The sequence below is a fragment of the Frankliniella occidentalis genome, unplaced genomic scaffold (genome assembly GCF_000697945.3).
Source record: "Frankliniella occidentalis isolate FOCC.00 unplaced genomic scaffold, Focc_3.1 Scaffold54, whole genome shotgun sequence".
Classification (NCBI taxonomy): Eukaryota; Metazoa; Arthropoda; class Insecta; order Thysanoptera; family Thripidae; genus Frankliniella; species Frankliniella occidentalis.
Window position 1 is genome coordinate 20,149 of NW_026267184.1, and position 27,799 is coordinate 47,947.

General features: G+C 42.7%; 1 protein-coding gene across 2 annotated transcripts; it reads left to right on the top strand.

The window, feature by feature from the left end:
- Window positions 1-1,940: 1,940 nt before the first annotated feature.
- LOC113211783 (uncharacterized) lies at window positions 1,941-26,285 on the top strand. 2 transcript variants are annotated; one of them, XR_008011155.1, is made up of 5 exons: window positions 1,941-2,276; window positions 6,088-6,258; window positions 15,628-15,798; window positions 15,877-16,026; window positions 24,048-26,285. XR_008011155.1 is itself a non-coding variant. In XM_026430259.2 (4 exons), exons 1-4 carry the CDS (start codon window positions 2,193-2,195, stop codon window positions 24,228-24,230), a joined length of 609 nt encoding a protein of 202 aa, XP_026286044.1. In that variant the 5' UTR covers window positions 1,941-2,192; the 3' UTR covers window positions 24,231-26,280. The 2 variants fall into 2 exon arrangements, 1 of the variants encoding a protein (XP_026286044.1); XM_026430259.2 differs by lacking the exon at window positions 15,877-16,026 and having other exon boundaries at window positions 24,048-26,280.
- The last annotated feature ends 1,514 nt before the right edge of the window (window positions 26,286-27,799 follow it).

Sequence of the window (27,799 nt, forward strand, 5' to 3'; positions counted from 1 at the left end):
ATTCTTATATTTTGGCTAAGACCCAGAGAGCAGCTTAGTAATGTTTGAGATCTTCACGTCTCGTGCAGGCGAGGGATGGGAGTGCAACATGAAAAGCTGTGAGACTCAGGCAACAGGTGTCAGTGGTCAAAGCCGTTACTTTAATTTATTTTATTTGAATTCATTGAATCTCAAATGCCAAGGTCTGGACAGCCAAGGCAAGCACATTAGGTTGTGTTGAGAGACTTTAAATCTTGCAGGAAATTTTCCTTACAGGTCTACCTAAATTCATTGCTGAAAGTAAATTAATCACAAAGTGTAAATTGTTTGAGCTTAGAGATTTTTGAAAGAAGGGAATTCCAATTCCAAAACCAAAGACAATTATTCTCTGTATAAGACCAAGTGTGAAAGGAGTAAGGGTTGGCAGATCATTTCATTTTAATTAAAAAAAAAAAAAAAAAAGGCACGTATAGTGTAGTGTAATAGCTAAATATAAATATTGAGAACTATAAATTCGTCTAAGTTCAGTCCATGGTCTAGTCGAGAGTCAGTCACACACTACTATCACTCGCCATCTATCGGCAGACCCCCAAACTACGTCGCCACCCAATACGTTCTTCTTTAAGTTCTTCTTAAACCTTTAGTTCTTCTTTAAGTTCTGCCTTCCATTGCCCTATAAAAGCAGGCGCCAGCTTTGACTCGGCGCCACACTGTGACCAGCGCTTGATGTGAATACATCGCTCTTAAAAGACTCTGGACTTTCATTCCAAACACCCCTCTACCCGTTACAGTATACACTTTTATAAAAGCTTATACAACATTGTACTCGATTTTATAGAAACGTATACAGACCTCTGTATAAAGTTTTACCAAATATAATAAACTTTAATAAAATTTCATTTAAATTTTTATAAGGGTGTATACCTTTTGATAACATTTTATAAATTTTTATAACATTTTATAAAATTTGTATAGAAACCATTATTACCCGGGGTTGTCTGACGTTTGTTTGTCGTTTGTCGATGAGAATGGTCAGGCGTTTGGCTACGATTTGGCTACCGATAGGGTGCCGATTGACTGACGATGACCTGCCGTTACACTGCGCTTTACCTACGAATTAACCGTCACCCTCGACAAGATTCAGACAACATTCAATTTGCCTCGGGTATTCAAAGCAATATTTTGTTATTGAACCCTTTATTGGACCTGTTGGATAAATTATTGGACCCATTGGACCCGTTGGACCGTTTATTGGAACCGTCGAACCTTTCACTGGACCCATTGCACCTCACTGTAAATCAGAGTCTGATACTGAATGCACGATTTATGTGATACAGAAATATTGCACAATGTCCTGATGGTCATCGTAGAAAAAGTACAGCACTTAATTCATTGCTTATATTTGTGATGACCGTCACTTATTTGAGCGACACTTCGATGTATCATAGTTTTGTGAAATATACGTCACACCGTTTTGAGATAAATCCAGAGTCATAATGCGTCCAATAAAGGGCCCAACGAGTCCAATGCGTCCAATAAAGGGTCCAATCGGTCAAATACAAGCCACTGTAATTCGAAGTGTGATACTTTTCCCACATTTTCGTGTGATAAAATTTCCTGTGTGATTCCGATGATTAATCACTCTTGGGGGAGTGATAAATTTTTATCAAAACTTACAGGTAATACACAACCCCCCACTTTAATCCATGCGCCTCTCTTGCAAATAGTACATCCCGACACTCATTTCCTTAATATACTATTTTATTTGGGGCGCGATAGTACTGTTGCTGTAGTGAAAACTCATAAAATTGTATGACATTTTCAAAGTTTTGCGTCGCGAATGTGTCATGTTCCCTCGTATTGTTCGAACACAATACACATATACCCACACGAACACAATTATTGTCAAGATAATGATCGTGTCTGTATCTTTCTCGTCCAGTTCCATACATCTGCGGGAAACTATGTTGTTGGGGCCAGTCGAATAGTGATTCATTTCGTGACGTTGTCCGCTGCAACGTCAAATTTCACCTTCACGATCACGACTCGTGAGAGTGTGAGAGAAGAGTGTTGAGTTATGTGTTTCAAGACTAACGGCAACCTAACTACCGCCGCTCAGCAAACATCACGCAACACGCAACATTTAAGCAGAGGGCATCTATTGTCATCAGGGCACCGCTTGACTGACAACACTGGCCCGTGGGACGGGCGCCATGGATTTTACCGTGACGACAGTCGTCATGACCCTCGCTCTCAGCACCGCCGTCAACGCGCAGCGAGGAACTAACGGGGTGGCGGTAGGAAATATTATTGCGTTTCATATGATTTCCTAAAGCACATCAATGCCTCCTGACGAGGAAGTTCGATACATAGCGGTGCGGTCACACAAAGTTCGTGGGAAGCTTGGCCTGCCGCGCTGACACCTAGGACGAGGAAAGTATACGAGAAAATCCATGGGAGTATAAGGGGATGGAAAGGCAACGACGGGCGGGCCAGGACCTGCAGGGCCAAATGTGCGGCTCATTTTCTCCTAAATCATCTTCTGCCATTCTGTGCCGATATCAATCATAAGAAACGCCCACTTTGCTGTTTTGAGGAAGTTGTCAGCGGGTCGTTTTCTGCGACTTAGCACAGGCGTCCGTCCCGAACCCGCACTGTAAATTGCTTACGAACTATAGGTTCGTAATGCAAACCAAAACGTTCGTAGCTTACGAAGGATTGTAAAACGTTAAATTACGAACTAATTGTTCGTAAGCTTACGAACAAATAGTTCGTAATGCAAACCGATTGTTACAGTGCGCCCCGAGCCCTGCCGAATGACTGAGGCGCGGCGGATAGCGCGGCGTTGAGGCGGAAGGGTGTGACGGATCGAGCTGAAACTTTACGCGGCCATACAATCGACCTCCCACTATCCGATGCTGCTTTCGTATTTTAAATGGGTGGAATCGTTTAGGAGAAAATGAGCCGCACATTTGGCCATGCAGGCCCTGGCCCGCCCGTCGTTGCCTCTCCATCCCCTTCTACTCCATGGGAAGAAGGTCTGGCATACATCTACCATGTTGATATTACATTAAGTACATCAATACTCGTGTTGCTTGTAATACTTGTAATTCTCGGAATTACTTATAATGTGTTTACTTGAGTGACTCCTGCTCGCCCTGGAGTCACTCAAGTATACCATCCCCTTTTGCATAAGCCCACTCGGCAGCTTTAGTGAAGCACACCCAGAGAACCATTTAGTTGATACAACCAAATCAGGGTTCTAAAAAAACAAAATTTTTCCTAAAACTGACTAAAATTGAGTAACCCCTTTTTAAACGGCCCCGTTTCTGCCAGACAGTAGGGGGGCTGGTGGGGCGAGCGCGACATGGTTCAAACCTGTTGAGCAGCTTCACACCCACGCCCAGGTACCAGAGCAACAATAGACACCTTGCTCTCTGAGTAGTCCCCCCCCCCCCCTTCCCCCGCTGCCCAGCGCCCACACCAAAAATTATGGTCAATTATAAAAGTAATGATTAATAGGCTAATGCACAAAAATATCACGTAAAAAGATACATTAAGGACAAGAACAATACAGCGATCAGGCATCGGGTACCTACATGGCGTCCGAAAGTGGATTGGAGTAGGGTACTCGCACTATCGCTTTCGGACGCCCGCTTTCGCATGCCCGCTCGCTGCAGAGCTCTCATATATATATAGCGCATTTTCTCACAAACCTACGTGCAGTAATATGTTCATAAATTCTACGTCACAAAAACAACAACAATATATAAACAAAAACTAGCCTTAGAATCATTTTTCTTTTATTCATAATATATTGCTCGAAACTGTAGAATAGGAAATTTTCTTAACTTCGGGTCCGTTTATGGTTAACAAGAATTGTTAACGTTTCTAACCAAATGGTAGCACCAATCAAATTAAGTCAGCGAGACTAAATTATTTCATCGCCACGGATAAATTTTGTCCTACAGAGCTAAAAATTCGTCGGTTTTAAATTTGGTTCTCTGGACTAAACGGTCTGCAGAAGGCTAGGCTAAAAACGGTCGTGTGAACTCCCCCACGGCTACCCAGTTCTATACCATCCGTTTACATTTGAAGGGCTGGCCAAGCTTGTTTTCATAATTGCCATCTTCCTCTCATCGCCGCATGGCTCTCTCCGTAGAAGGGCGTTTTACCTTTCACTAAAGTTCCGAAAAGAAATGACGCACTGCACCAACATTATCGAATGTTTCTTTTCGAATTGAAGAAATATTTGTCTCTTGGAATTCCAAAAATAAAAAAATTGACTAGTTGAAAATATTACTGGAAGGAAACTGAATTTGGTGGAGCCATGGAGCAATTGAATAATTGGACTTAGATTCAACGAGGAACCGATTATTACACAGAGGTCGACATCCGGATTTGAACGCAGCTCGTTAAGTCCCGCTCGACTCTGTCACTCGTCCCGTTCCACCCCCTTTCGGTCCAACTCGCTCAGTCTTCCACTCACCGAGACCCGAACGTGTCAACGGGTCCCGTCTGCTGGCCAAAGCGTGGCGTGGCGTGGCGCGTAGGCAAAGTAGGTCCAGCGCCACGCCAAGTCACGCCCTCAGGTCATCAGCAGGCGAGACTCGGTCACTCAAACGGGTCCCGTTCGCTCGGGTGCATTCGACGAGGTTCGGCACAGTGCCATCTATAGGGTAGAGGATACAGTGATTGTCCGGGCTATAGTGATTGTCCCCTGTGAACATGAACGTCCCTGGCGGGTAAACGGTACGTCGCAGGTAAACCGGGCATAGTGCCATCTATAGGCCGTTCTTTTCACTACTGAGTCGCGCAACCATCACCCCGCCCGTCTCTCTGAGATGGGAGATACAGCCGGCGCCACTTGGGACTATACAAACAGTGACGCACAAGCTGAGTTTCTTAGCGCTCGGACTAAGAGCAGAGGGTTAGAATCGGGGGTGTTTAGACCGAATGCCGACGCATTTGTTCGAAAACTTCTTTGCGGATAGGTTGGTAAAGGTTCTTTGTACCACATCAAAAGAGATAATGCAAATATTCGGCTACAGCTTGCTGTAGCGGGAAGACAATCACTGCTTCCCGAAAAGCTAATGCGACAGTGATTGTCCCTCCGTCGAAAATAAATGTTATTCGAACAGAATGTTACTCGTTTTCACCCTCTGCGGTCTCTCGAACCCCATTACCACCCCCACTGCCACTGAACGAACACTGCCAGGTGTTCACGTCTCGAATAGAGATGATTTACAAGTTTCTCGGACTTTCACCTAAGAATCGCTTTTCAAATTGCGCTGAAAGCACCATAGGAAACCCGTCGAAGGGCTGGCATACCGCGAGTTCAGGTAAAAGTATTCTGTAGACACGCGAAAGAAACATGATAAGGTCAGATACAGGCGCTTCGGCTCGGGATTGGCTATGTACAGCATATCAAAATGTCGTAAACGGACGATTTTAGGACGTTTCCCGCCTTTTTGCGTGCAGGGAGCCAGTAAAGCCACCCTTGCAGCCTATAGCTGGCATATCATAGATTTTGCAAAGCAGTAGAAGTGCTTAGAGCACGTAACGCACAGCAAAATTTCACTACTTTACTTGTTTAAATGTGTTGAAAGAGAACAAAACATTTCTTGTCGGAAAAAAGGGGGGTAGCGGTTGTTTAAGGGAGGCAGATTACAGTCATGTGGCCTGAATAGGCACCCAAAGTGATAACCAAAGAAATCTGTATTAACACTTTTATCGACAAAAATGGGAGGGGACAATCACTGGACAATAACTGTGCCAACGGGGTCAGTCACTGTGACAATCGTGCCCTACGTTCGTGGGCTGTTTAAAGCAATGGGAATTCACCAGCCACCGCATAGTCCGAGCCCAAACCCTTACCTAGCCATTGCAAGTAGCGAATTTTGAAAATTTTGATCAGCAGCTCGGTGGCAGGCAGGTGTATGCACATGTGCGCTTAAAGGGTCAATCACTGTATCCTCCACCCTATCTCGCGTTGCTCGCTCTTTCTCTCTCGCGCAGAGACTGAGACCGGCGGCGGCCAGCAGTGGGGCCCGCGGAATCCGACCTCTGCTATAACACGTGTATTTTTTTTTGATTTCATTGCTTCAGGGTCCCTTTCGGCTTATTGCGGATCATATTGAGGAGTGTCCACAAGAGATGCAACCACGCCGGAAGTTATTCGAGATGACCGTAACAGCTTTTCGTGATCGTAGGGACGTTGACTTGTGGCACTACTCAGCTAATGGGACGACCTATATCACAGTAGACAACAATTTGACGGTGAGCTGACGATTCGCCCGGTCCCAAAACCAGAGAGTTACTAAATTTCCTCTCAATTTCTTAGTTTCCTACGACGGCAGATCGTTTTAGTGGCATTTTAGCAACTCGAAGCGAAAACTGAAAAACAAAACTCACTGATTTCACAATTCATCGTAAAACCAACTGTCTACAATAGGGTAAGTCGTATATCGGTTATTTTCGGTTCTTGGGTTGCAATAGTGTTTTCCAGGCGCCATTTTGGATGAAAACTCCTGGAAACATTTTTTAAGTTTTTTCCTTTAACGTTTTCGTTACCCTACCTTGCCTGTTATTCTGGCCTGCCATAAGAGGTGGTTTTGAAAACTTCAATTTTGGTCGTATTTTTTTCTTGACTAAACACGCCATTTTACGGCCCTCTGGGTGAAAATTTTTTTAGGAGAAGGCTCTATCTCAGCCGGTTTTCGAGCCAGGAATTATAATTGGAAGGGAAAAGGTTGCTTATTTACAGCAATATAAAAACAATTCATATCATGCAAACCGGCAGAGATAGAGCCTTCTCCTTAAAATTTTCACCCGAAGAGCCGTAAAATTGCGTGTTAAGTCAAGAAAAAAATACGACCAAAATAGAGGTTTTTAAAACCATCTCTTATGGCAGGTCAGAATAACAGGCAAGGTAGGGTTATGAAAACGTTTAAGGAAAAAACTTAAAAAATGTTTCCAGGAGTTTTCATCGAAAATAGCGCCTGGAAAACACTATTACAACCCAAGAATCGAAAATAAGCGATACACGACTTACCCTAGTCTACAATGTAAAATTAAGGAACGGCGTGCCTGCACACTGTAAGCCCAAGTGTGTACACAGTACACTCTTGTGTACACTTGAAAGCACACTGAAGGAAGTGTGTGCCTGGCATGGCACACACAAGGAAGTGAGTAAATGCATGGCACACACTTCGAAGTGTGTACTTGCCATAGCGCTACGGTATGTGGCGCCTACATACTAAGACGTGTGTGTCAAGCATGTACATACTTCGTAGTTTGTGCCATGCCAGGCACACACTTCCTTGTGGGTGCTTTCAAGTATACACAGGGGAAAGTGTACAATATACACATTTGGGTTTACAGAGCAGGCACGCACAAGTGTATACCTGCCGTGTTCGACTGTTGCAAGTGCGTCCCTAGCAGGTACACAGGTCGTAGAGGTGGGGCGCACGGCGGTAAAAATTAACTCTTACTGTCAGAACCGGGGTTCTGCAAAGATGGCAAAATAAAGGAGATATGAATCGGTTTTTTCCCCGGAACGAAAGAATTGTTATTTACTTCAAAACTTTTCTCTATTTTACACACATGGATAGGCACAGGCACGGCTGAGCAGGACTAGCTATCTTCCGAAGTCGTAGTGTAGGCTTCTCGTGCCAATACCTGGCAGGGGGATACGACTGCCAATGCTTTGCATGCTGATGTCCAGCGCCTCTATCCAGCAATACGCTTAAACGCAGGGCTCGCAGGCTGGTGCTGGTGGGGTGCTTCTGCTTCATTGTGCGCTCGGCTTTCAGGTGTGGGACATGAAATGTTGAGTGGTGGTTTTAGTTTTTGGTTTTACACTTTATAAGCTAGCATTAACCCCATTCCTCTGTGAAAACAGATAAGAACCTCGACATCCACCTAAACAAGGTAGATGTACACGCCAAACCACGTCTTGCGTAACAGGCTTCGCGATATCTCACGAAACACTGTTCCGCTGTGACGCGCCTGGCATGCATCTACCTTGGCCTGCGGCGCTGACATCCGAGTCGGGTAGTAGGAAAATGTACACAAAGGTACGGGCCTACGGCCTGTCAACGGCCCGTCACCTCGACTAAGCATACAGGATACAGGGTTGTACTTTTTAGCCCGCCCTTCTGCTTTGAAAAAGCTATTCAGCGGGCTTGTCTGTCTGTCTGTGTGTCTGTCTGTCTGTCTGTTCCACTAGAAGGAGATGTGCTAGAGACTTGAAATTTTCAGGGTATCTTAAGGTCCACTCCTAGAGAACGAAACGCCTACGGCAAATCCTGACAACCCCCTTTAAAGGACTAAAAGGGGGTATCAAAGAAAAAAAAGTAGGTCAAAAAGTCAGAAAAAAATACATTTTTCATGATCTCCTAAGGGATAACCCGTCAAAGTAGAGAACTATGGGCAAAAATTTTGTCCGTTTTGCTCTATCTTTCACCGTTTGGGCGCTAGAGGGAGTTTCTCTCACAAAAGTGGCCCAAAAATAAACATATTTATTTTAGAAAATATTGGATGGTACTTGTCTAAGTACAGTCCTTCGACCGGAAATTTCGTCCGTTTGGCTCTATCTCTAACCGTTTAGGCGCTAGAGGGTCTTGTTTGACGAAAATAAGTTAAAAATTGCTGTAGTGAACAATTAAATGAAAAAGAAGGCCCAAAACCGCAAAAGAGGTAAGAAACTCCCTCCCCCCACCCCAAAAAACGTTTCCTTAGCAAAAGGGTGGGTTGTAGTCGCGGTATTTCACCGTTACATCCCTTTCTTGTGTCTACGGGGCAAATTTTAAGGACGACGGGCTTTGCGGGCCGAAGGCCCGTTACATCATTTGATTATGTTCTACAGCAGATCGCGTGACAAAAATGGTCGGGCCGCAGGCCCGACCATCGCCGCCGGCAGGCTAGGCAGGCCCGGCCCCTGCCGAACGGAGTTGCCGGCGCAGCGAAGCGAAGCTGGCAACTTCGTTTGGCGGAAGGGCGGGCCTGCTTGTTTTGCTTATGTTCGTCAAAACTACCATCTAGCCCCTCAACGGTTTGAGCTAGAGCAAAACGGACAAAATTTTCGTCCACTAGGATCTACTTTGATGAGTTACCCCTTACGAAACCATAAGAAAGATATTTTTAAAAAACGTCAATTTTGTTACCTTTTGTTTTTGATTTTTTTTAAATCTAATTTTTCAGGTAGGATGCTCATCTTCAAACTCGATCTGGCTTTTTATTAAGACACAAAACGACCCTGAAAATCCAAGGTCGCTCGCGCACTTTGTTTTGAGTTTTCGTGCGGACAGATACACAGACAGACAGACAAAGTTTTTTCCGACCAGACGGAGTAATTGGCTTCGCTAATCGCTCATCCAACAAAAAAAGAAAACTGAAAAGGTAAATTCAGGGAGGCCTGGGAATCCTCCAGGCCCTCTGGTTTGAGGTAGGGGGCTAGAAGATAGAAAATGGGAAACTGTCTAGAGAGATTAGGGGGGGGGGGGGGGGGTGAGCGAGCATCTGCGGCCTGGCGGCGAAATTCCACCTCCATATCCTCGAGCTCCGCCTGGGCCTCCAGGACGAAGCGATGGAGGTGCTCAGTGTCGCGCTCGATGTCCTGGAGATCCTGCTGGACCTGAAGGTATACTCTTTTCTGAGATGGAATGCTTGCTCTAGAAGTTCTGGCAAACTGCTTTCTTGCCTTTTTCCTCTGATGAATTAATCTTGATACCTCATCAGTAATCCATAGATTGTATTTATATTTTACTGTAACATTTTTTTTAGGGACAAGATTATCAAATAGATCACGCAATGTACTATAAAAGATCTCAACCTTACCATCAACATTATCACAGTTGTCCACACTCTGTCAGTCAATTTTATCTGCATCTTCTTTGAGTTCTTTTTCATCAATATTTTTAAAGTCTCAGTATTTAATGCCCTTGGGTTCAAATGTTGGAGATGAGAGATTAATACAGACATATAACAGACATGTAAAAGATCATGTCCCAAGAAACCAGACGCAGAACTCTTATCAAAGTCAACAGTAAGTTCATCACAGTTGGTTGCAATTATATCTAGAGCACTATCACATGTTGCAGTATGGGAGGTACTGCCATAAGGAATACAAGTAACATTATATGAATTAAGTAGGGTTACAATGTTATCAGTTTCACCTGACCGCGCTTCCAAATCTTGCACTCATCTCCACTTATCACTACATATACTATATGTTGGAATGTCTGGGTACGAGTCGTCGATAAATGTTTCAAAAAGGCCAACCTTGGGTGGGCGATAAACACAGGCCATTAAAACTCTGTCAGATTTCGACTTGATCTCAACAACTATGTATACAGGTTTATGGTCATATTGAGATTGTGATGTAAACACTTTCACTTCAATAAAATTTTGTACATAAATTGCCATTTCGCTACCACCCTTACCAATTCTATCATTCTCATACACATCATAACCAGGTAATTCAGTTCTAGGTCCAGGCTTAAAGAAAGTTCACTCACTGCCATAACATGTACTCAGTAGGTCACAAACGATAAACAAAACTCTTTATAGTGAGAGCTTTCATTGAGAGATTGTGTATTAAGATGCACAATGTTGAGTAAAGAAAGAATGACTTTTTGCTTTATTATCTAGAAATACTTTCGAACTTGGCATGGTGGAAATAATAATGAGGAGACAGAACAACATATTAGCAGGGTGTTACCACCACTTAGTTTTACAAAATCTCTTTCACTTCTTATGATAGTTAGCCCATCTCTTTTCAAGCTGGCATATTTCCCAACTACTCTTTTAAGGAGGGGACAAAACATCACCCAACAATTATAGACCTACAAGTATCCTCAACGAGATATCCAAAATACTGGAGCAGCTTTATTAAAAATGAATTGTCATAAACTTTTTTCTTCATCTCAGTACGGTTTCACTGCAAGGAGGTCAACTGAATGCGCAGCATTCAATGCCATTAAAGACATACAAACAATATTAGACAAGGGTAATATCTCAGCTGGACTCCTGATCAATTTAAGAAAGGCCTTCGACACAGTGGATCATGGACTTCCGCTAAACAAGTTGGAGAGTTATGGTATCAGGGGTCCCTCTTACATGTGGCTCTCCTCATACCTCTCAGCAAGGCAACAATATGTACAAATAAATGTAGTGAAAAGCCCAATGGTGAACATCAAAATCGGAGTCCCTCAAGGTTCTGTAATGGGCCCTATCCTTTTTATTATCTTTATAAATGATATATCTCTACTGCAACTAGAAGGAAAACTAATGCTTTAGGCTGATGACATTCTTCTCCTATATGAATGAACCACAGAAGAAGAGATCATGACCAAGATTAATATGGACTTAAATAGAATCTCTGAATAGCTTGATATAAATAGACTCATCATGAATGTTGAAAAAACTAAATACTTGTTCTTCCATTCTCCACGATACTGTGTAGGCTGTACTAATCTTGTTCAGATCAAGAGCAATACCATTGAGAGAATTGACAAGGCAGCATACCTGGGTCTGAATCTTGACTCTACTGTGAGCTGGAAGCACAACATATTGTACCCAGCCGCTGCTCCGCAATCATCCCCTGCCTGGGGCTATACGGCACGGGGCAGCAGTGGTACCAGCGATGGATTGCGAGCGCGCTCGACTGCCTCTGACACGAGGGCAACGCGGGAGTACCTATGAGAGAGAATGGCGTCCTGCTACATGCAGTCAAGGGCACGGGCAGGCGCACGCACTTGGCTGCGCCGCAGATGCGACGACATAATCGGTGTCGATCTCGCCATCAGGAGGGCACGGATCGGCTTCCTCAGGCACATCGGTATCGGTAGGTGGCGTGCCGACGATCCGCTTCGGATTGCCTTTCACCTGCAGCTGGGCACAAAGAAGATCGGGTGGCACTGCCTCACCTTTTGCTTCGTCAGTTCAAAAGGCACGGACCCCGGCACCGCAGGGTGGCTGGGAGCCTGTGCTGCGTGACCGGCCCGGTTTGAGCCCAAGCCTCAAGGCGGTCGTGGACGACATGTACGGAAAAAAAATAAAAATCATATCGGCGCTAAACGTCATTAGCGGGCCCATATCAGCACCAGTTTGCTAATAGTACTTGCTGACTTGTTAACAGGTTCAGCTAGGCACGATTGTCGGTTTAGCTAGAGGTCTAGAGCTGAATAAGCTGTCGCAAAAATGGTCTGGTCTGACTCTTAGTCCATATTCATGGAGAAGTGTCATACCCATCTGAATCCATTTGCTGTACTGCTAAAAATGTGCAAGCTACACCAAGAAACACTGGTTTCGATTTAGTAGTTCATAGGTCTACGCTAGATGGCACCAACGACTGAAGTTCTCCGTTATATCTCGATGGGTGCTTCGTGTGTCAATTTCTTTGGGTGTTTGGGGTATTTCGCTCCCATTACACCAAGAATTTGCGGCCGCTGGTGGAAATTCTGATAACAATACTGAAGACGGCACGTGAACCTAAACTTGGATTGTTGAGAAAAGGCAGAAGCCTGACTCTGGCCACAAGCGTACGTGACATGCTTCTGCCATATACGCTGGTTTTGTTTGACTGTTCTTGCTTATGCTTTCTACCAGAATAAATTGCATCCTTCAACCCTTTGCTTCTGGTTGAGGAGAAAGTGCTACTTGCCCTGCTACGGTGGGCCCGCCACACCCCCTCCCTGTGCTTTACCCCCTTCCAGGGATCTTGCGCCACTAATCCGCACACTCCACTGTAAATCCGAGTGTGATACTGACTGCACGTTTACTGTGATAAAGAAATATTGCACGATGTTGTGATGATCATCGCAGCAGAAGTATAATATTCAATTCATTGCTAATATTTGTGATGACCATCACTTATTCAAATGACACTTCGATGTATCATAATTTTGTGCAATATGCGTCACACCGTTTTGAAATAAATCCAGAATCATTACATTACTTTGCAGTGAGTTTCACACAATTTTGTAATAAAAATTCATCACACCCCCAGGAGTAATACATCACGGGAATCACGCAGGAAATTTTATCACACGAAAATGTTTGAAAAGTATCACACTTCGAATAACTGTGTCGAGTTTAGAGCCACGGCTCTCGGTTGTTGCGCGCGGAGTGCAGCGACAGGTCCCTACACTGTAATTCGAAGTGTGATACTTTTCACACATTTTCGTGTGATAAATCGCCCCGGGTGATTCTAACGATTTATCACTCCTGGGGAAGGGGTCAATTTTTATCACAAATTTTATGTGATGCCTATTGCAAAATAATGCGATGATTTCGGATTTCCTACAAAACGGTGTGAATGCACATTGCACAAAGCTGTGATACATTAAAGTATCGCTCAAACGAGTGATGGTCATTACAAATATAAGCAATGAATTTAATATTGTACTTTTCCTGCGATGATCATCACAACATAGAGCAATATTTCTGTAGCACAGAAAACGTGTAGTCTGTATCACACTCTGATTTACAGTGTATGGGTTTGTGCGACGTTCGCCACCCTACACAGGGGCCTGTCTTTGCATAACACTTCCTTTCTAGACAAGTCCCAAGGTCTGCTCGGGCCGGCCCTGCAGCCGGTTAGCTTTTTCAAGAGAAAGGTCAAGAAAAACTTTACGTTCCTGTTTTTAGCAGACCCTTCTGCTTTGGAAAAGCTATCTAGCGGGCCTATGCATACAACCTCGTATCTGTGTGTCTGTCTGTTCTACTAGAAGGAGATGTGCTAGAGACTTCAAATTTTCAGGGTATCTTAAGGTTCACTCCTAGAAAATGAAACGCCTACGGCAAATCCTAGCAACCACCCCTAATGAGCTGAAAGAGGGTATGAAAAAATCCGGGGTTGGTCGAAAAAGTTAACAATTTTGTTCAATTTTTAGCCCGCCCTTCTGCTTTTAAAAAATCATTAAAGCGGGCTTATGCAACCACTCTCGTGTCCGTCCGTCTGTCCGTCGTCCGTGTAAGAGAAAGGAGATGAGCTAGAGGTCTACAAATTTTAGTGTATCTTAGGGGTCACTCCTGGACAACGAAACGCCTGGTGCAAATCCTAGCAACAATTCCTAAGGCGGTGGAAAGGGGTAACAAAGAAATAGGGGATGGTCCAAAAAGTAGAAAAAAAAATATTTTTAAGGTCCCTTTAAGGGTAACTCGTGAAAGTAGAATCTTGCGGGCGAAAATGTTGTCCGTTTGGCTCTATCTTGCACCGTTCGGGCGCTAGAGTAGGTTTATCGCCGAAAATACGTCGAAAATGACCACGTCGCACAAAAAGACGTAAAGGAGGCGTCCAATCGTAAAATGTCAGAGGAAGTACCCCCATCCCCCCTATAACGGCGTATTCTGAGTCAAGAACTGCCCTCGGATTTGCCGTATCTTTAACTGTATCGAAGCTAGAGGTGGATATATTTAAAACAATGACAAATTGTCAAGTTTGAAGACTGTTTGCCAATCAATACACTCCAAAAACTGCGGCTGTTTATTCTTTTTTTTTATTATTCTTTTGAAAAGCAGAAGAGTGGGGTGTAGTCACGGTGTTGCCCCGTTACAGTATTTTCTCAAGTCCAGGGAGCAAATCTTTAGGGCCGCACGCCCCCCGGAAGCCTTAGTTTAGTCAAATGCAAAGTGACTGATAAGACGGACCAACAGGCCCGATTAAACGACACCGGCAGGCCAAGCTAGGCCCGGCCCCTGCCGAACGGAGTTGCTTGCGGAGCGAAGTGAAGCTGGCAACTTCGTTTGGCGGAAGGGCGGGCCTAGCCTTTTTTTTTTTTTTTTAAATCTCCTAACAGGTAACTTGTGAAAGTAGAATCCTAAGGGCTGCAAATTTGTCCGTTTGGCTCTGTCTTTCACTGTTTGGGCTCTGGAGATAATTTTTGGACAAAAATATGCCAAAAATGACTATGCTGTACATAAAGAAGTAGAAGAAGGCCTCAGATCGATAAATGACAGATGCAGCACCTTCTGAATCGGTCCTTGGAATTGCTGTATCTTTACTCGTTTCAGAGCTAGAGGTCGTTATATTTAAAGAATGGAAAAAAGTCCAGTTTTAAGACTGTCTGAGTAACAATATAAGCTGAAAACTGTGCCAGTAATTTATTTAGTTTTATTCATTTACAAAGCAGAAGGGTGAGGTGTAGTCACGGTGTCGCACCGTTGCAGTCTTTTGTTATGTCCCGGGAGCTAATCTTAAGGGCCGCAGGCCCCCCAAAAGCCTAAGTAAGTTCGAAATACATATAGTGACTCGTAGGTCGGGCCGTATGCCCGACGAAACGCAGGCCAAGCAGGGCCGGCCCGAGGGGGTTTTCACTTCTGAAATACCGTGTACACCAAATGAGGTATTTCACAAGTATTTCACGTGAAATACACCGAAATACGCCTAAATATGCTCCAAAACGGTGAACTTTTCCTGAGAAATACCGACGAAATACACGTATTACGAAATACTGTGTGCACGGAAATCTCGAGTGAAAACCCCCTCGGGCCGGCCCCTGCCGAACGGAGTTGCTTGCGTAGCGAAGTGAAGCTGGCAACTTCGTTTAGCGGAAGGGCGGGCCTGCTTGTTAATGAAGTTTGAGCGAGGGTTCTGCGGTGTTTAGAGGTGTCATTTCACACTGATTTGGTTTAATTGAATAGGCCTTAGCCAATTTCGCGTCGTGGAGCTCAACCGGAGGCTGGAAGGACAACTTCTTTCGTTTCACTCTGCCAAGAGCCTGCGCTACGGCAAAGGCAAGATTTCCGGATCTATGGCGAAGAGCGATGATCGCCCTCTTCAATGATCCTGATCGGGACTGCCCTTTTCCTCCGGTAAGACAAACCCAAACTAATTACAGCAGGGCAGCCCTTCCGCTAACCGGAGCTGACAACTACATTTCGATCCGCTAGCAACCCCGTTCAGCAGCGGCAGGCCTGACACATACGTCGTTTGTGTACAACAAACGTTGACTAAAGGCGTGTTTTCCCGTGCCTTTAGCTCCTTTCGGCGCAGATATGAGGACGTGCCTCTCCGTGGCATGACGGCTTGGCACAGACAGGGTAAGCCAGCCCGCATAGCGTAGGTGTACGGCGGGCCGACCTCCGTGGCCTCCATAGTAGCCCTCTGCGGTGCGACTGCTGTCAGTATTTGTGCGAATTACCAGTATTCACTAGAAGGTAGCGTAAAAAAAGGATTTCAGATATTGAAATGGCGGGTATGCGGAAAAGTTGTTTTTCTAGATGTAGAATATAGTGCAATTTTTTAATTTTGAGATTGGGCAATATTTTCCGATCGCGCAACGAGCTCAAAGTTATGCATTAGCTCTTATGGGAAAAATCGTCAAAAACCATGAGAAAATGAAAATCGAAAATTTAGGCTTTGTACGTGATGTTTTTTGAAAATCTGTTTTCAGAAATGCAATCTACGCCAAACAAGGCATCCAGTGATGTATCACACTTGATATTGCAACCCATGGTTTAGGCGGTGTAGGCTGCATAATTTCATGACTTCTGTGCAATTTGATGGAATTTGGGCTTAAATTGATACCTGGCCGGGACTGAACCGCTCACTATAATATCAAGTGTGACACATCAGTGGATGCCTTTTATGGCGTAGATTGCATTTCTGAAAACAGATTTTCAAAAAACATCACATACAAAGCCTAAATTTTCGATTTTCATTTTCTCATGGTTTTTTACGATTTTTCCCATAAGAGCTACTGCATAACTTTGAACTCGTTGCGCAATCGGAAAATATTGTCCGATCTCAAAATAAAAAGTTGCACTGGATTCTACATCTGTAGAGACAACTTCTCCGCATACCCGCCATTTTAATATCTCAAAACCTTTTTTTTTCGCTACCCTCTAGTATTCACAATGATAAATCATATGTGTACTCTCCACAGTACGGTTACTGGCGGGAAGTGTTGCTGGCATAGTTTTTAGCAAGCATTTGTGACTTCAGTATCCTTAAATCTACAGAGTGAACGGCTTGTGATAAGGTTCCTTTGTATTTCTAATGGTGTTTGTGTACAACTTATGTTGTTTGAGTATAACACACTTCCACACCGCATCTTCTACCAGATTCTTCGTCAAAATTTGTTTCAGGTTCAATCAAACTGATCCTGATGATCCACATGATTTCAAAATAATCCATCAAAGTGTGTAGTCTTAAAAACGTAAACTGTTGTTGATTAAAATACATCCTGTCCAAGTGTAACAGCTGTCTTGTTCATGTTTTCCTATAGAAATTATCATCAATGGTACCCATTGTTCGCACTACTACATTGGTCAGAAAATCATAGAAACTTTTTACAATATAACTTCAGGGGTGTTGCTCTTTAAGCTGACCATTTTGGCATTTTTCAGAAAAAAAAAATTGGGGTCTTAGTTATTTTACCATTACCAATGTGTGAGTGAATTTTGTTTCATTGCATCTTATTTTATAGTATTCCCTCGTGAGAACTTTGAGCCTAACATGCTTATCGACGCATCCGTGCAACACTGGCGAATCTGTTTAGGACGGACGAACAAGGGCGAATCTGAGAAGGACGGATGAACAAGGGCGAATCTGTTTAGGACGGACGAACAAAGGCGAATGTGCTTTTTCAGAATTCCCGCAGACCTATCTTCGAACGCTTCATACTCTTTGATGTGACGTCGGATCGCTTCAGTTGAGGTCGTGTTCTATTGAAGGCTCAATGACGGGTGAAATGATACTTACCTCGTTCAAAGTGATCTGACGTCAAATCAAGAAGTGAGAGACGTCTTAGGTGTGCAGAAATTCTGAAAAAACACATTCGCCTTTGTTCGTCCGTCCTAAACAGATTCGCCAGTGTTGCACGGATGCGTCGTTATAACTGCGAACCCGGGGACATTAGGTCTTGCAGCCCCTTCTGCACTGTTATTCGAAATGTGATACTTTTCACACATTTTCGTGTGCTAAAATTTCCTGAGTAATTCCCATGGTTTACTACTCGTGGGAGTGGGGGTGTGATAAATTTTTTTCACAAAATTGTGTGATACTCATTGGAAAATAATGATGAATTTTTATCGAAAAATTGTGTGATACTCATTGGAAAATAATGCGAAAATTTTGGATTTATCTCAAAACGGTGTGACGCATTTTGCACAAAACTATGATACATCGAATTGTCGCTCAAATAAGTGATGGTCATCACAAATATAAGCAAGAAATTTTATATTATACTTTTTCTGCGAAGATCATCACAACATCATGCATTATTTCTGTATCACAGAAAACGTGCAGTCAGTATCACACTCTGAGTTACAGTGGGGTTACGTGATCGTCACTTCCTATGGGAGAAGCGCGCCAGCGCGCCTACAATAGCGCCTTGTAGGGAGCTGAAGGGCTGAAAGTGTATGAAAACACGCAGTTTCACCACGTGTGTTGTACTCAAACAACAAAAATTGTACGAAAACAACAGTGGTAGTGCAAAGGCCCCTTATCACAAGCCGTTCGCTCTATCCCTGATGGCCAGAAGGTCAGAAATGCGTGCTAGTAACTATGTCAACAAAACTTTTTAGCAGTTAACATTTTGTGGAGAGTGCGCAGATGATTAATCATTCATAAACTCGTACTGAATAATGGTAATTCGCACAAATTGTGACAGCTGCACTGTAAAAAGCTTACGAACTAAAGACTTTGCAACGTTACGAACAATTTTCGTTCTTTGTATTGCAAATAAATTGTTTGTATTGCAAAGCGATTGTTTGAAAGGCTAGACAGGGTCTTACGAACAATCGGTTTGCATTACGAACTATTTGTTCGTAAGCATACGAGCAATTAGTTCGTAATACAACGCTTCAAAATCCTTTGTAAGCTACGAACGTTTTGGTTTGCACTACGAATCTATTGTTCGTAAGCAATTTACAGTGTGTCGCACCTGCGGGCTACGTTAGGTCACCAGGGAGGCCAGCCCCGCGCACCCCAACGCTATACGGGGTGGCCTACCCTGCATGTGCGAAGGCGTCATGGCGCGGAGAGGCACATACTCATGTCTGCCCTGATAGGAGCTCTAGGCGCGCGAAAACGCGGCCTTGCTCAACGTTTGTTGTACACAAACGACATGTTTTGTGTACAACAAACCATGATTTTCACTTCAATTACATCTAGTGCCTAAAATTCCAGAAGAAAATCCACTGCACTATTTTCAACGACACTAAGAAAATGAGTTTTTTGAGCGAATTTACAGAGAAAAACTAATATTTGTCTTTGGACGAAGGCATGGCGTTGTACGTACATATAGAGCGGTCACTTTGCTTCCTTTTGGAGAAGCAGTTTTCGAGAAAAATGGCATTACGTGCTCGTATTTCTTTTACTCGTAGTTGTTTTAACAGCAAAATAATGCCTAGTTTTCAGAAAATTTATGAAAGTATTGCACTCTGCAGCGTAAAATCAGCTATAACTCGGAAATTCAACTTTTTTTACAACATTGGCATTTTTGGGGTGAGATGTCAGTATTAATCCAAAGCACACAAGTCCTAAAAATTTCATCCACTTTAAAAATAAAAAAAAAATCACTGGAAACTCAGGTGTGAGACAGGCTCACACCAAATGGTGTGAGGCAACATACCTCACACCAAACAGTGTGAGGCAAACATACCTAATACCAAATGGTGTGAGACTCGTTGTGTGCAAATGGAGTGATACTTCCTCATACCAAATGGTGTGAGGCACGGAGGGTCCCACACCATTTGGTGTGAGGCACAACGAGTCTCACACCATTTGGTGTGAGGTATGTTTGCCTCACAACGTTTGGTGTGAGGTATTTTGCCTCACACCATCTGGTGTGAGACTGTCTCACACCTGAGTTTCCAGAGAAACCCATGTCGAGTGACCCGAAAGACATGATGTGGTTTATAAACAATCCTCAGCAATACTGAACCGTGGTAGCTAGAAGACCCGAGGGGGAAACGAATACGGTAATCCGGCTGACAGCCGTTCGGTAATCTGGCAGGGGTAGGTAATCCGAGTAAATTCTAAAAAATCTGGGGTAATCCGGAGAAATTTGGGGGTAATCCGGAAAAATTTTGGGGTGATCCGGGGTAATCCTGGAGAAAAAGCAACGTAATCCGAAAGACACTCCAGAGGTATTCCAGGTAATCCGTAATCCGGCTGACACAACATTTAACAGTCGTTTCCCCCTCGAGAAGACCAGATCAGAATGTTTCTTAGACACCCGAATATTCAACTTTGGTCAACTTGGACCGGCTCATCCCGGGTGGAAGGATCTTTAGTTAAACTGTAGTTTGGACTATAGCGTTCAAACTGCAGTCTTGAAACTGCAGTTGCAGAGGAGAAAAAAAAGAGAAATGAGTATAGTTGATACATTAGTTTGGCAATTGAGTTTTCAGATATTTTATTATGCTACTTTTTATGTAGTTTTCCACACTAGTTTCGCACTGTAGTTTAAAGACAGTTGTAAGACCAATTTACTATCGAGTTTCCGACATTAGTATGAAGTTGTCCTGAAAGTTGTATTTGCATCTGCATTGCAACCAGTACACTAACTGTAATTCTGACAAGATGATAATAAAGAGCAAGAATTTAATCTTTTCACACCATTAATTATGCAGAATACCCATAGTTGAACTAGCAGATAACATCAATAGTACCAATCTGTATTGGGAAAACTAATTTTTATACAGTTTCTGTATATTTTGAGTAATCAGAGATATAATTTTGATTAAACAAATCGTGAGACTTGTGAATATTTTTGATCTATGATTATATAGCATTACAGTTTGTTGTACGTCTACAGTAGTTTCAATTTCAAATAATTTAAGGTTTTTTCGTGAAACTTTCACTCACGCTCCGTCAACATTAAGGCCAACACCAAACACCAATATAGTTTACTTACCAAACACCTTCAATAATCACAGAATTGTCAGTAGTCGGGAGACATACACTGGAAAAACTAACATTACCGAGGTAACGTTTCTTGACGCGACCAGACCAAACCAGGTAACGTTTGGTGATGCAACCAGTTTGTGATGGCCCTATCCTTTTGCATGGGGTAGGTCGCGTCAGGAAACGTTACCGGTCTTGGTCACATGATGAAACGTTACCATGGTAACATTAGTTTTTTCCAGTGATTTCTTGCAAGATTGGCAGTTCAAAACGAAGACGCTTTAGTTAAACTATGCTTGAACTGTAGTCAAACTACAGTTCGGACTGCAATAGAGGGGTTCGCTAGGCTCTGAGGGACATCGGGTAACGGCACACCTTCCCGTAGCGTGGCGCCATAGCCCAGGGGTACAGACCTCGTCTCCGAATCGGAAGGTTCGGGGTTCAAATCCCATCGGTCGCCGTCAACTTTCATCATCCAAGTAAGTAACTTCGAGGGTAAAATTGGTAATTCGAAAGGGAGAAGCGTAACCAAAGTAAATTAGGGCAACGTGGGGCATAAAAATTTTCAAATTTGAAAACAAGAACTATACTTATAGTACACAGCAAAACTCACATTTAACTACAGTAAAACTGTAATTTAAGTTGCAGAAACCTGGCAGAATTCTGAAACGAACTATGGAAAACTGTCGGAAAACTGTAGTTTGTCCGAAAAAAGTGGTACTTTTCGTACAGTTAAACTATAGTTTTTCGTACTTACAATGCAGTTTAAGCATGTTTTTCTGTACTTTAACTGGAGTTTCAGAACACTGAAACTACCATTTAGACACACTTGAAACCCTACTTGTGACTTAGACTCGCATGCACTCTATCTGCATTATAAGTTGAGAAAAAACTTAGAAAACTGATGCAGTCAAAAGTGTAGATCCTTCCACCCGGGATGTATTAAAGGGTTAAGAATGTTCTTTTTTTCAGGGGGGTGCACTTCCTCTACCATATTGCGATTGGTGAGCCCTTTCTACGGCGCTTTATGTTCATCACAGCAATTTTTCGCTTATTTTCGTCAAGAAAGACCATCTCTGCTAATCTTAGTGCGTAGTAGTTTGCCAGTTTAAGCTGCGAAACAAAAGTTCTGCAGTTGTAACTGCGAAACTTTTAAGTTCTGCAGTTGCAACTGCGAAACTCTTTAGTTCTGCAGTTGCAACTGCAAAACATTTAAGTTCTGCAGTTGAAACTGCGAAACTTTTTAGTTCTGCAGTTGGGCGGTCTTTTCCAATTAAATTATATGTTACACTTGTACAAGTTGAGGCCAAGTTTCAATACTGTATTAAAAATTTAAATTAATTAAGATAGCATTTATTTAAAAGAAATGCAGAGTGATAATGTTGCAACATAATTGTTCAATAGCTCAGACAATATGGCTGGAAATACGGGGGAGGCCTACCACTCAAATGACTACTGAACAATTACCGAGTTCTATATTCAATAACCCAAGCAACAGCACCGGAAATGACTGGGTGAGATGGTTTGTACTACTCACAAAAGTATGAGAAAGTCACTGGGTAACTTTGCTCTTCTTCTCAGAACCCAATACAAAAGCATTCATTGCATCACTTGGTAGCAGCCTAGGGCCTAGGCTAGGCTGGCACAGCCTATGGGCAGCTATAACCTTAAATCTACCCAATACTAAGGCAGTGTTTGGATATAGTAAATTGGGCTCAGGCTTGTGTGTAGTTTCCAAATCGATGCAGACGACAAAAAACGTCGACAAGACTCCACTGTCATAACCAGGACACTTTAAAATTAAAATAAATCTCAAATCGTACTCTCGGTACATTTTTTTCGCCATGTTTACTTTGAACTAACAACACTGAGCTGCCTATAGCGTCTGCTGTATTACTTGCCCTCCTTCGGACTGTCGATAGTGGAAGTCGATAGGTTTTGTAGTGTATGTGCTGCCCTCTAGCGGCCTGTCTGTAAGGTAATTCTGATTGTGCCAATAAGTTCTGTACATACGATGAAAGGCGGCTATGGGCAGACCTATGTTGTTAATTCAAAGTAAACATGGCGAAAAAATGTACCAAGAGTACGATTTGAGATTTATTTTAATTTTAAAGTGTCCTGGTTATGACAGTGGAGTCTTGTCGACGTTTTTTGTCGTCTGCATCGATTTGGGAACTACACACAAGCCTGAGCCCGATTTACTATATCCAAACACTGTCTTAGTATTGGGTAGATTTAAGGTTATAGCTGCCCATAGGCTGTGCCAGCCTAGCCTAGGCTGCTACCAAGTGATGCAATGAATGCTTTTGTATTGGGTTCTGAGAAGAAGAGCAAAGTTACCCAGTGACTTTCTCATACTTTTGTGAGTAATACAAACCATCTCACCCAGTCATTTCCGGTGCTGTTGCTTGGGTTATTGAATATAGAACTCGGTAATTGTTCAGTAGTCATTTGAGTGGTAGGCCTCCCCCGTATTTCCAGCCATATTGTCTGAGCTATTGAACAATTATGTTGCAACATTATCACTCTGCATTTCTTTTAAATAAATGCTATCTTAATTAATTTAAATTTTTAATACAGTATTGAAAGCTGGCCTCAACTTGTACAAGTGTAACATATAATTTAATTGGAAAAGACCGCCCAACTGCAGAACTAAAAAGCTTCGCAGTTTCAACTGCAGAACTTAAAAGAACATATAATTTAATTGGAAAAGACCGCCCAACTGCAGAACTAAAAAGCTTCGCAGTTTCAACTGCAGAACTTAAAAGTTTCGCAGTTGCAACTGCAGAACTAAAAAGTTTCGCAGATGCAACTGCAGAACTTAAAAGTTTCGCAGTTACAACTGCAGAACTTTTGTTTCGCAGTTTAAACTGGCAAACTACTACGCACTAAGATTAGCAGAGCTGCCGCGCCCAGGCGGTGAAGGATAGAGCCAAACATACAAACTTCCGCGTGCAGTTACGGAACCCAAAAAAGATGTGTTTTGTTAGGGAAGCTCTTCCCTTTGTGTCCCCCCCAACGTAAGTCTTCTAAAACCTGTGTGCTTGGGTAAAGAACGGGAATACAAAAAGGTGATCCTAAATAAGTTTAGCGCCATACCGATGAGTGGTAGAAGTAAACGTGCGAAATTTTGGTTCAAAGATCTCATGTTGACGAGTTGCCCGTTAGTCTTTTTCTTAATCCTTCACGAAATGCCTTGCTTTTACAGGGATACTATTCCGTACGGAATGTGTCTACGGATTTCCATATGAAGCAGGTACGAACATTCTTCTACGGGAAATATCGCGGCACGGGCACACTTATAAATAGCGTTACCAAAGAAGTTATCGCCTGCAAGCGTGGGTTCTTTAGCATTGTGCCGAAAACTCAGAAGCACTCTGATAAGTTATAAACCTACATAAGTGTGCGACACGGGTGGAATACACACTGTAACAAAAACGTTAAGAATTCTTCGTAACACCCAAACAAACCCGGGTTCCCGGAAGAAAAAAAAAACGTAGCCAGATAATATGTATGCAGCGGTATTCCATGTGGCAAAACAATAGTACATTATTAGTTTTTATAAAATACTATGCACTTCACGTACATTGTGGCAATTGTATTTTTCTTTTGTAGAAAGACAATTTGGTGCCTAAACGGTTAGAGCTGAATGGACGGAATATTTAGTCTGACTCGTCCTATTCTGACCAGTAACCCTTTATGAGACTATGAAAAATCATATGATTTTTAACTTTGCCTAGAAGGGTCCAATATATTGTCCCTAAATCAGGAAGGTTAGAGAAAACGTCCGCAGAGAGACTCACAATGGGAGCAACCCGACATGTCCACGGTAAATACGTCCACAACAGTTTGGACGTAAAAGAAGCGCTTTGCGAAAATACGTCCAATGATTTGGACGTAAATTAACGTCTGCGATTATTACGTCCACAGCGTGGATGTACTTACGGTTCGTTTAGGTTGGTGAAAATACCTCCACAAAATCTGGCGCTAATTGTCGCCACTGTGATTCACATCCTCAGGAATGATCAAACGAACCAAAGAATAAACGCATGCCCGTATGGCTGTTTCTTCTCTACACTGATAAACTAAGTGATCAACTAACACTTGTATTGTAAGTGTGCAACAGAGTTGTTGTGCCTGTGCTCTTGCAAGTGTTAAAGAGTTGTACAATTTTGGTTTATCAGTGAATGAAAATCACCATTGTCTCGGCCGCGACTGCGTACAGCGGGGACATGATCGGCAATGCAGTAAGCCCAAACCAGCAACGTAACCCGCGCCCGCGCTAACTCTATGAAAATCTGACTACTCGATCAAGGGTGGGAATGGCCTACACATAGAGCGTATTTCTAGAGTTTTCAGACTAGCACAAGCTTGACCTACACTTGGGTGTGTAGGACCTTTGTCTTGCTCTTGCAACTATCGTACTGGTGGATTTTCAGAGTGAGGGCAGAACGTCATCCGTGTGGATGTAAATGAAAGGAGACAAACGGCAACAGATTTTGTGGAGCTAATTTCACCAGCATCACACGGCTCGTAAGTACATCCACACTGTGGACGTAACGAACGCATCGGTTAATTTACGTCCAAATCATTGGATGTAAACTTGTGGACGTGTTTTCACATCGCGAAAATTCTGTGGATGAATTTACTGTGGACGTGTCGGTCCCGCCCCCTCACAATGTTTACGATTGACAATTGTCAAGCAAAGTTACAGGTGACAGACACCGGTTGGATCCAAAAGTAGAAATACAAATACTCTTTCTAGAGACAGCATATGTAATAATTACGAACAAAATACAATGGTAGTAATGAAGTTAGGTTAACAAATACTGTACGCCAAAATACCGGTGATATTCAGCTCTCAGTGAGAAAGATAGGACAGTGTAAAACTGTTTGTGTTGAGAAAATCAATAATAGAGTATTTCTGGCAGAGTCCATTTGGATTTTCATTAATAAAATGCAACAACTCATGCTTTGTTATCTGTCTGACATGAAGAACATGTGTAAAGAAGCCAAGAAATAATTTCCCCACTCTTCTATCTCTGGCTGATATGTGTTTCAAATTCTAACTGTGTTATTGAAGATACTTTTAATCAGTGCCAGACTCTCTTTCCCATAATACTCAGATATGAAATGGTCGTTACCATTCAGAGTATGTGAGATAGATTCTACATGCATCCATACAGGACCAGTAATGTTTTAAGTTCATTGCCTGATGTTAAAATAAAAAAAAAACACAAAATCAAAAAATATTTTCTTTTTTTCCCTAAGTCTCACTCTGAAAGAGTAAAATTCTATCATAGAATCATTGTATCATAGTCCCTAGCATGTCCTTTGCCTCAAAATAATTTTCAGTTACACTCATCGCTTAACCAAGTTTTAGTTGCGGGGCTAAGGACTAAATTCCTTCAGCTACTCAAAAATGGTCAAAGTATGCCATCATAAGATTCAAAATGTATTACACAATCATTGTATGATGCTAGTGTGTCTCTTGCCTCGGAATAATTTTCATTCATCATATCTTTAACTAAGATGATAGCTTATGATTTGACTCGAGTAAGTGTGATGACTAGATCAAAACCACTTCAATTTCTGTAAAAATGTGAGAAACAGAATCAAAATACATTCCAGTATCAGTACTTGATTGTGTTGAGTGTGTGTCTGTATCTCAAACTAGGTAGATGTACGCCAGACCACGTCTCGCGTAACAGGCTTCGCGATATCTCACGAAACACTGTTACGCTGCGACGCGCCTGGCATACATCTACCTAGGCCTGCGGCGCTGACACCCGAGTCGGGCAAAAGGCAGAGTCGTGGATAGGCCTTCGGCACCAAAGGACACAAATTTTACCCCCAGGATTTTATTTTGACGAGTTGCCCCACCAGAGACCATCAAATATCTGAGAAACAACATTAAAATGGTTTGGGGTCATTTTCGTGTTAAAATCGCCCTCTGGCGACTTAACGGTTAGAGATAGAGCCAAACGGACGAAATTTTCGTCGGAAGGGTTCTACTGTGACGAGTTACCCCTTAGAAAACTATAAAAAAATAATTAAAAATTAGCAATATTTCCCAAATGCATTTCAAATGGCCCGTTCTCGTCCAATTTTTGAGCTAGAGGGCTCAAAATCAATACAGTTCTTGCTTTTTATGATACAAAGCTACATTAAAAATTTCAGGTACCTAGCTCAAACCGTTCTCGAGTTATCGTGATTACAGACAAACACACACACAGACAGACACGAAACTTTTTGATCATCAATGGAGTAATAGGCTTCGCTATCGCTCAGCCAATAAATCTCAGTGATCAACATCTATGAAATCAATTCATCAAACATCTCGTGGCGAACAAGTTCGTAAATGGTTGAGGGACAAAGGATAACAGTGAGATGAGAAAATAAAAAAAAATCATGATTTTATTGGTTTAAAATAGCTAAGGCTTTCAAAAAAACTAAAATAAATCTTTTACACAAGGTATATATACAAGGCTATATACAGCTAAATAAAAAAAATAGAAAAGCTAAGGCTTTCAAAAAAACTAAAATAAATCTTTTTCACAAGGGATGTATATAAAGCTATACAGCTAAATAAAAAAATAGAGAAGCGTAGGTAAAAAATAAAAACCTAACATGCTAGGCCGGCACCACCACCTTGGCCGCCGCTGCGGCCACCACAATAACCACCACGCCCCCTCTTGTTCGCGCCAAACTCAGTGTGAGGTTCAGTCTGGGAACAAATTGAACAAGTATGAGCAACAAGTAGAGAATACATCACTAGACAGAGAAAAACTGAGAACTTACATATAGAGCCTTTCTCTTCTTTTGTTGTTGTTGCTGTTGTTGTTGCTGCTGCTGGTGTACAGGGTAGTGAGGGTGGTGGGGGGGAATATTGGTTTGGGCAATGCTGGCGAGGGTAGAAGTTAATGTTGGGCTGAGGGTAAGAGTTAGGATAGGGCTGGG

What these genes read in the sequence shown, in the direction of transcription:
- LOC113211783 (XM_026430259.2), top strand. Translation starts at nt 2,193, where the DNA reads ATGGATTTTACCGTGACGACAGTCGTCATGACCCTCGCTCTCAGCACC. An exon ending in CAGTAGACAACAATTTGACG is followed by an intron (nt 6,259 to 15,627) that starts GTGAGCTGACGA and finishes TTAATTGAATAG; the next exon opens with GCCTTAGCCAATTTCGCGTC. An exon ending in GGGACTGCCCTTTTCCTCCG is followed by an intron (nt 15,799 to 24,047) that starts GTAAGACAAACC and finishes TTGCTTTTACAG; the next exon opens with GGATACTATTCCGTACGGAA.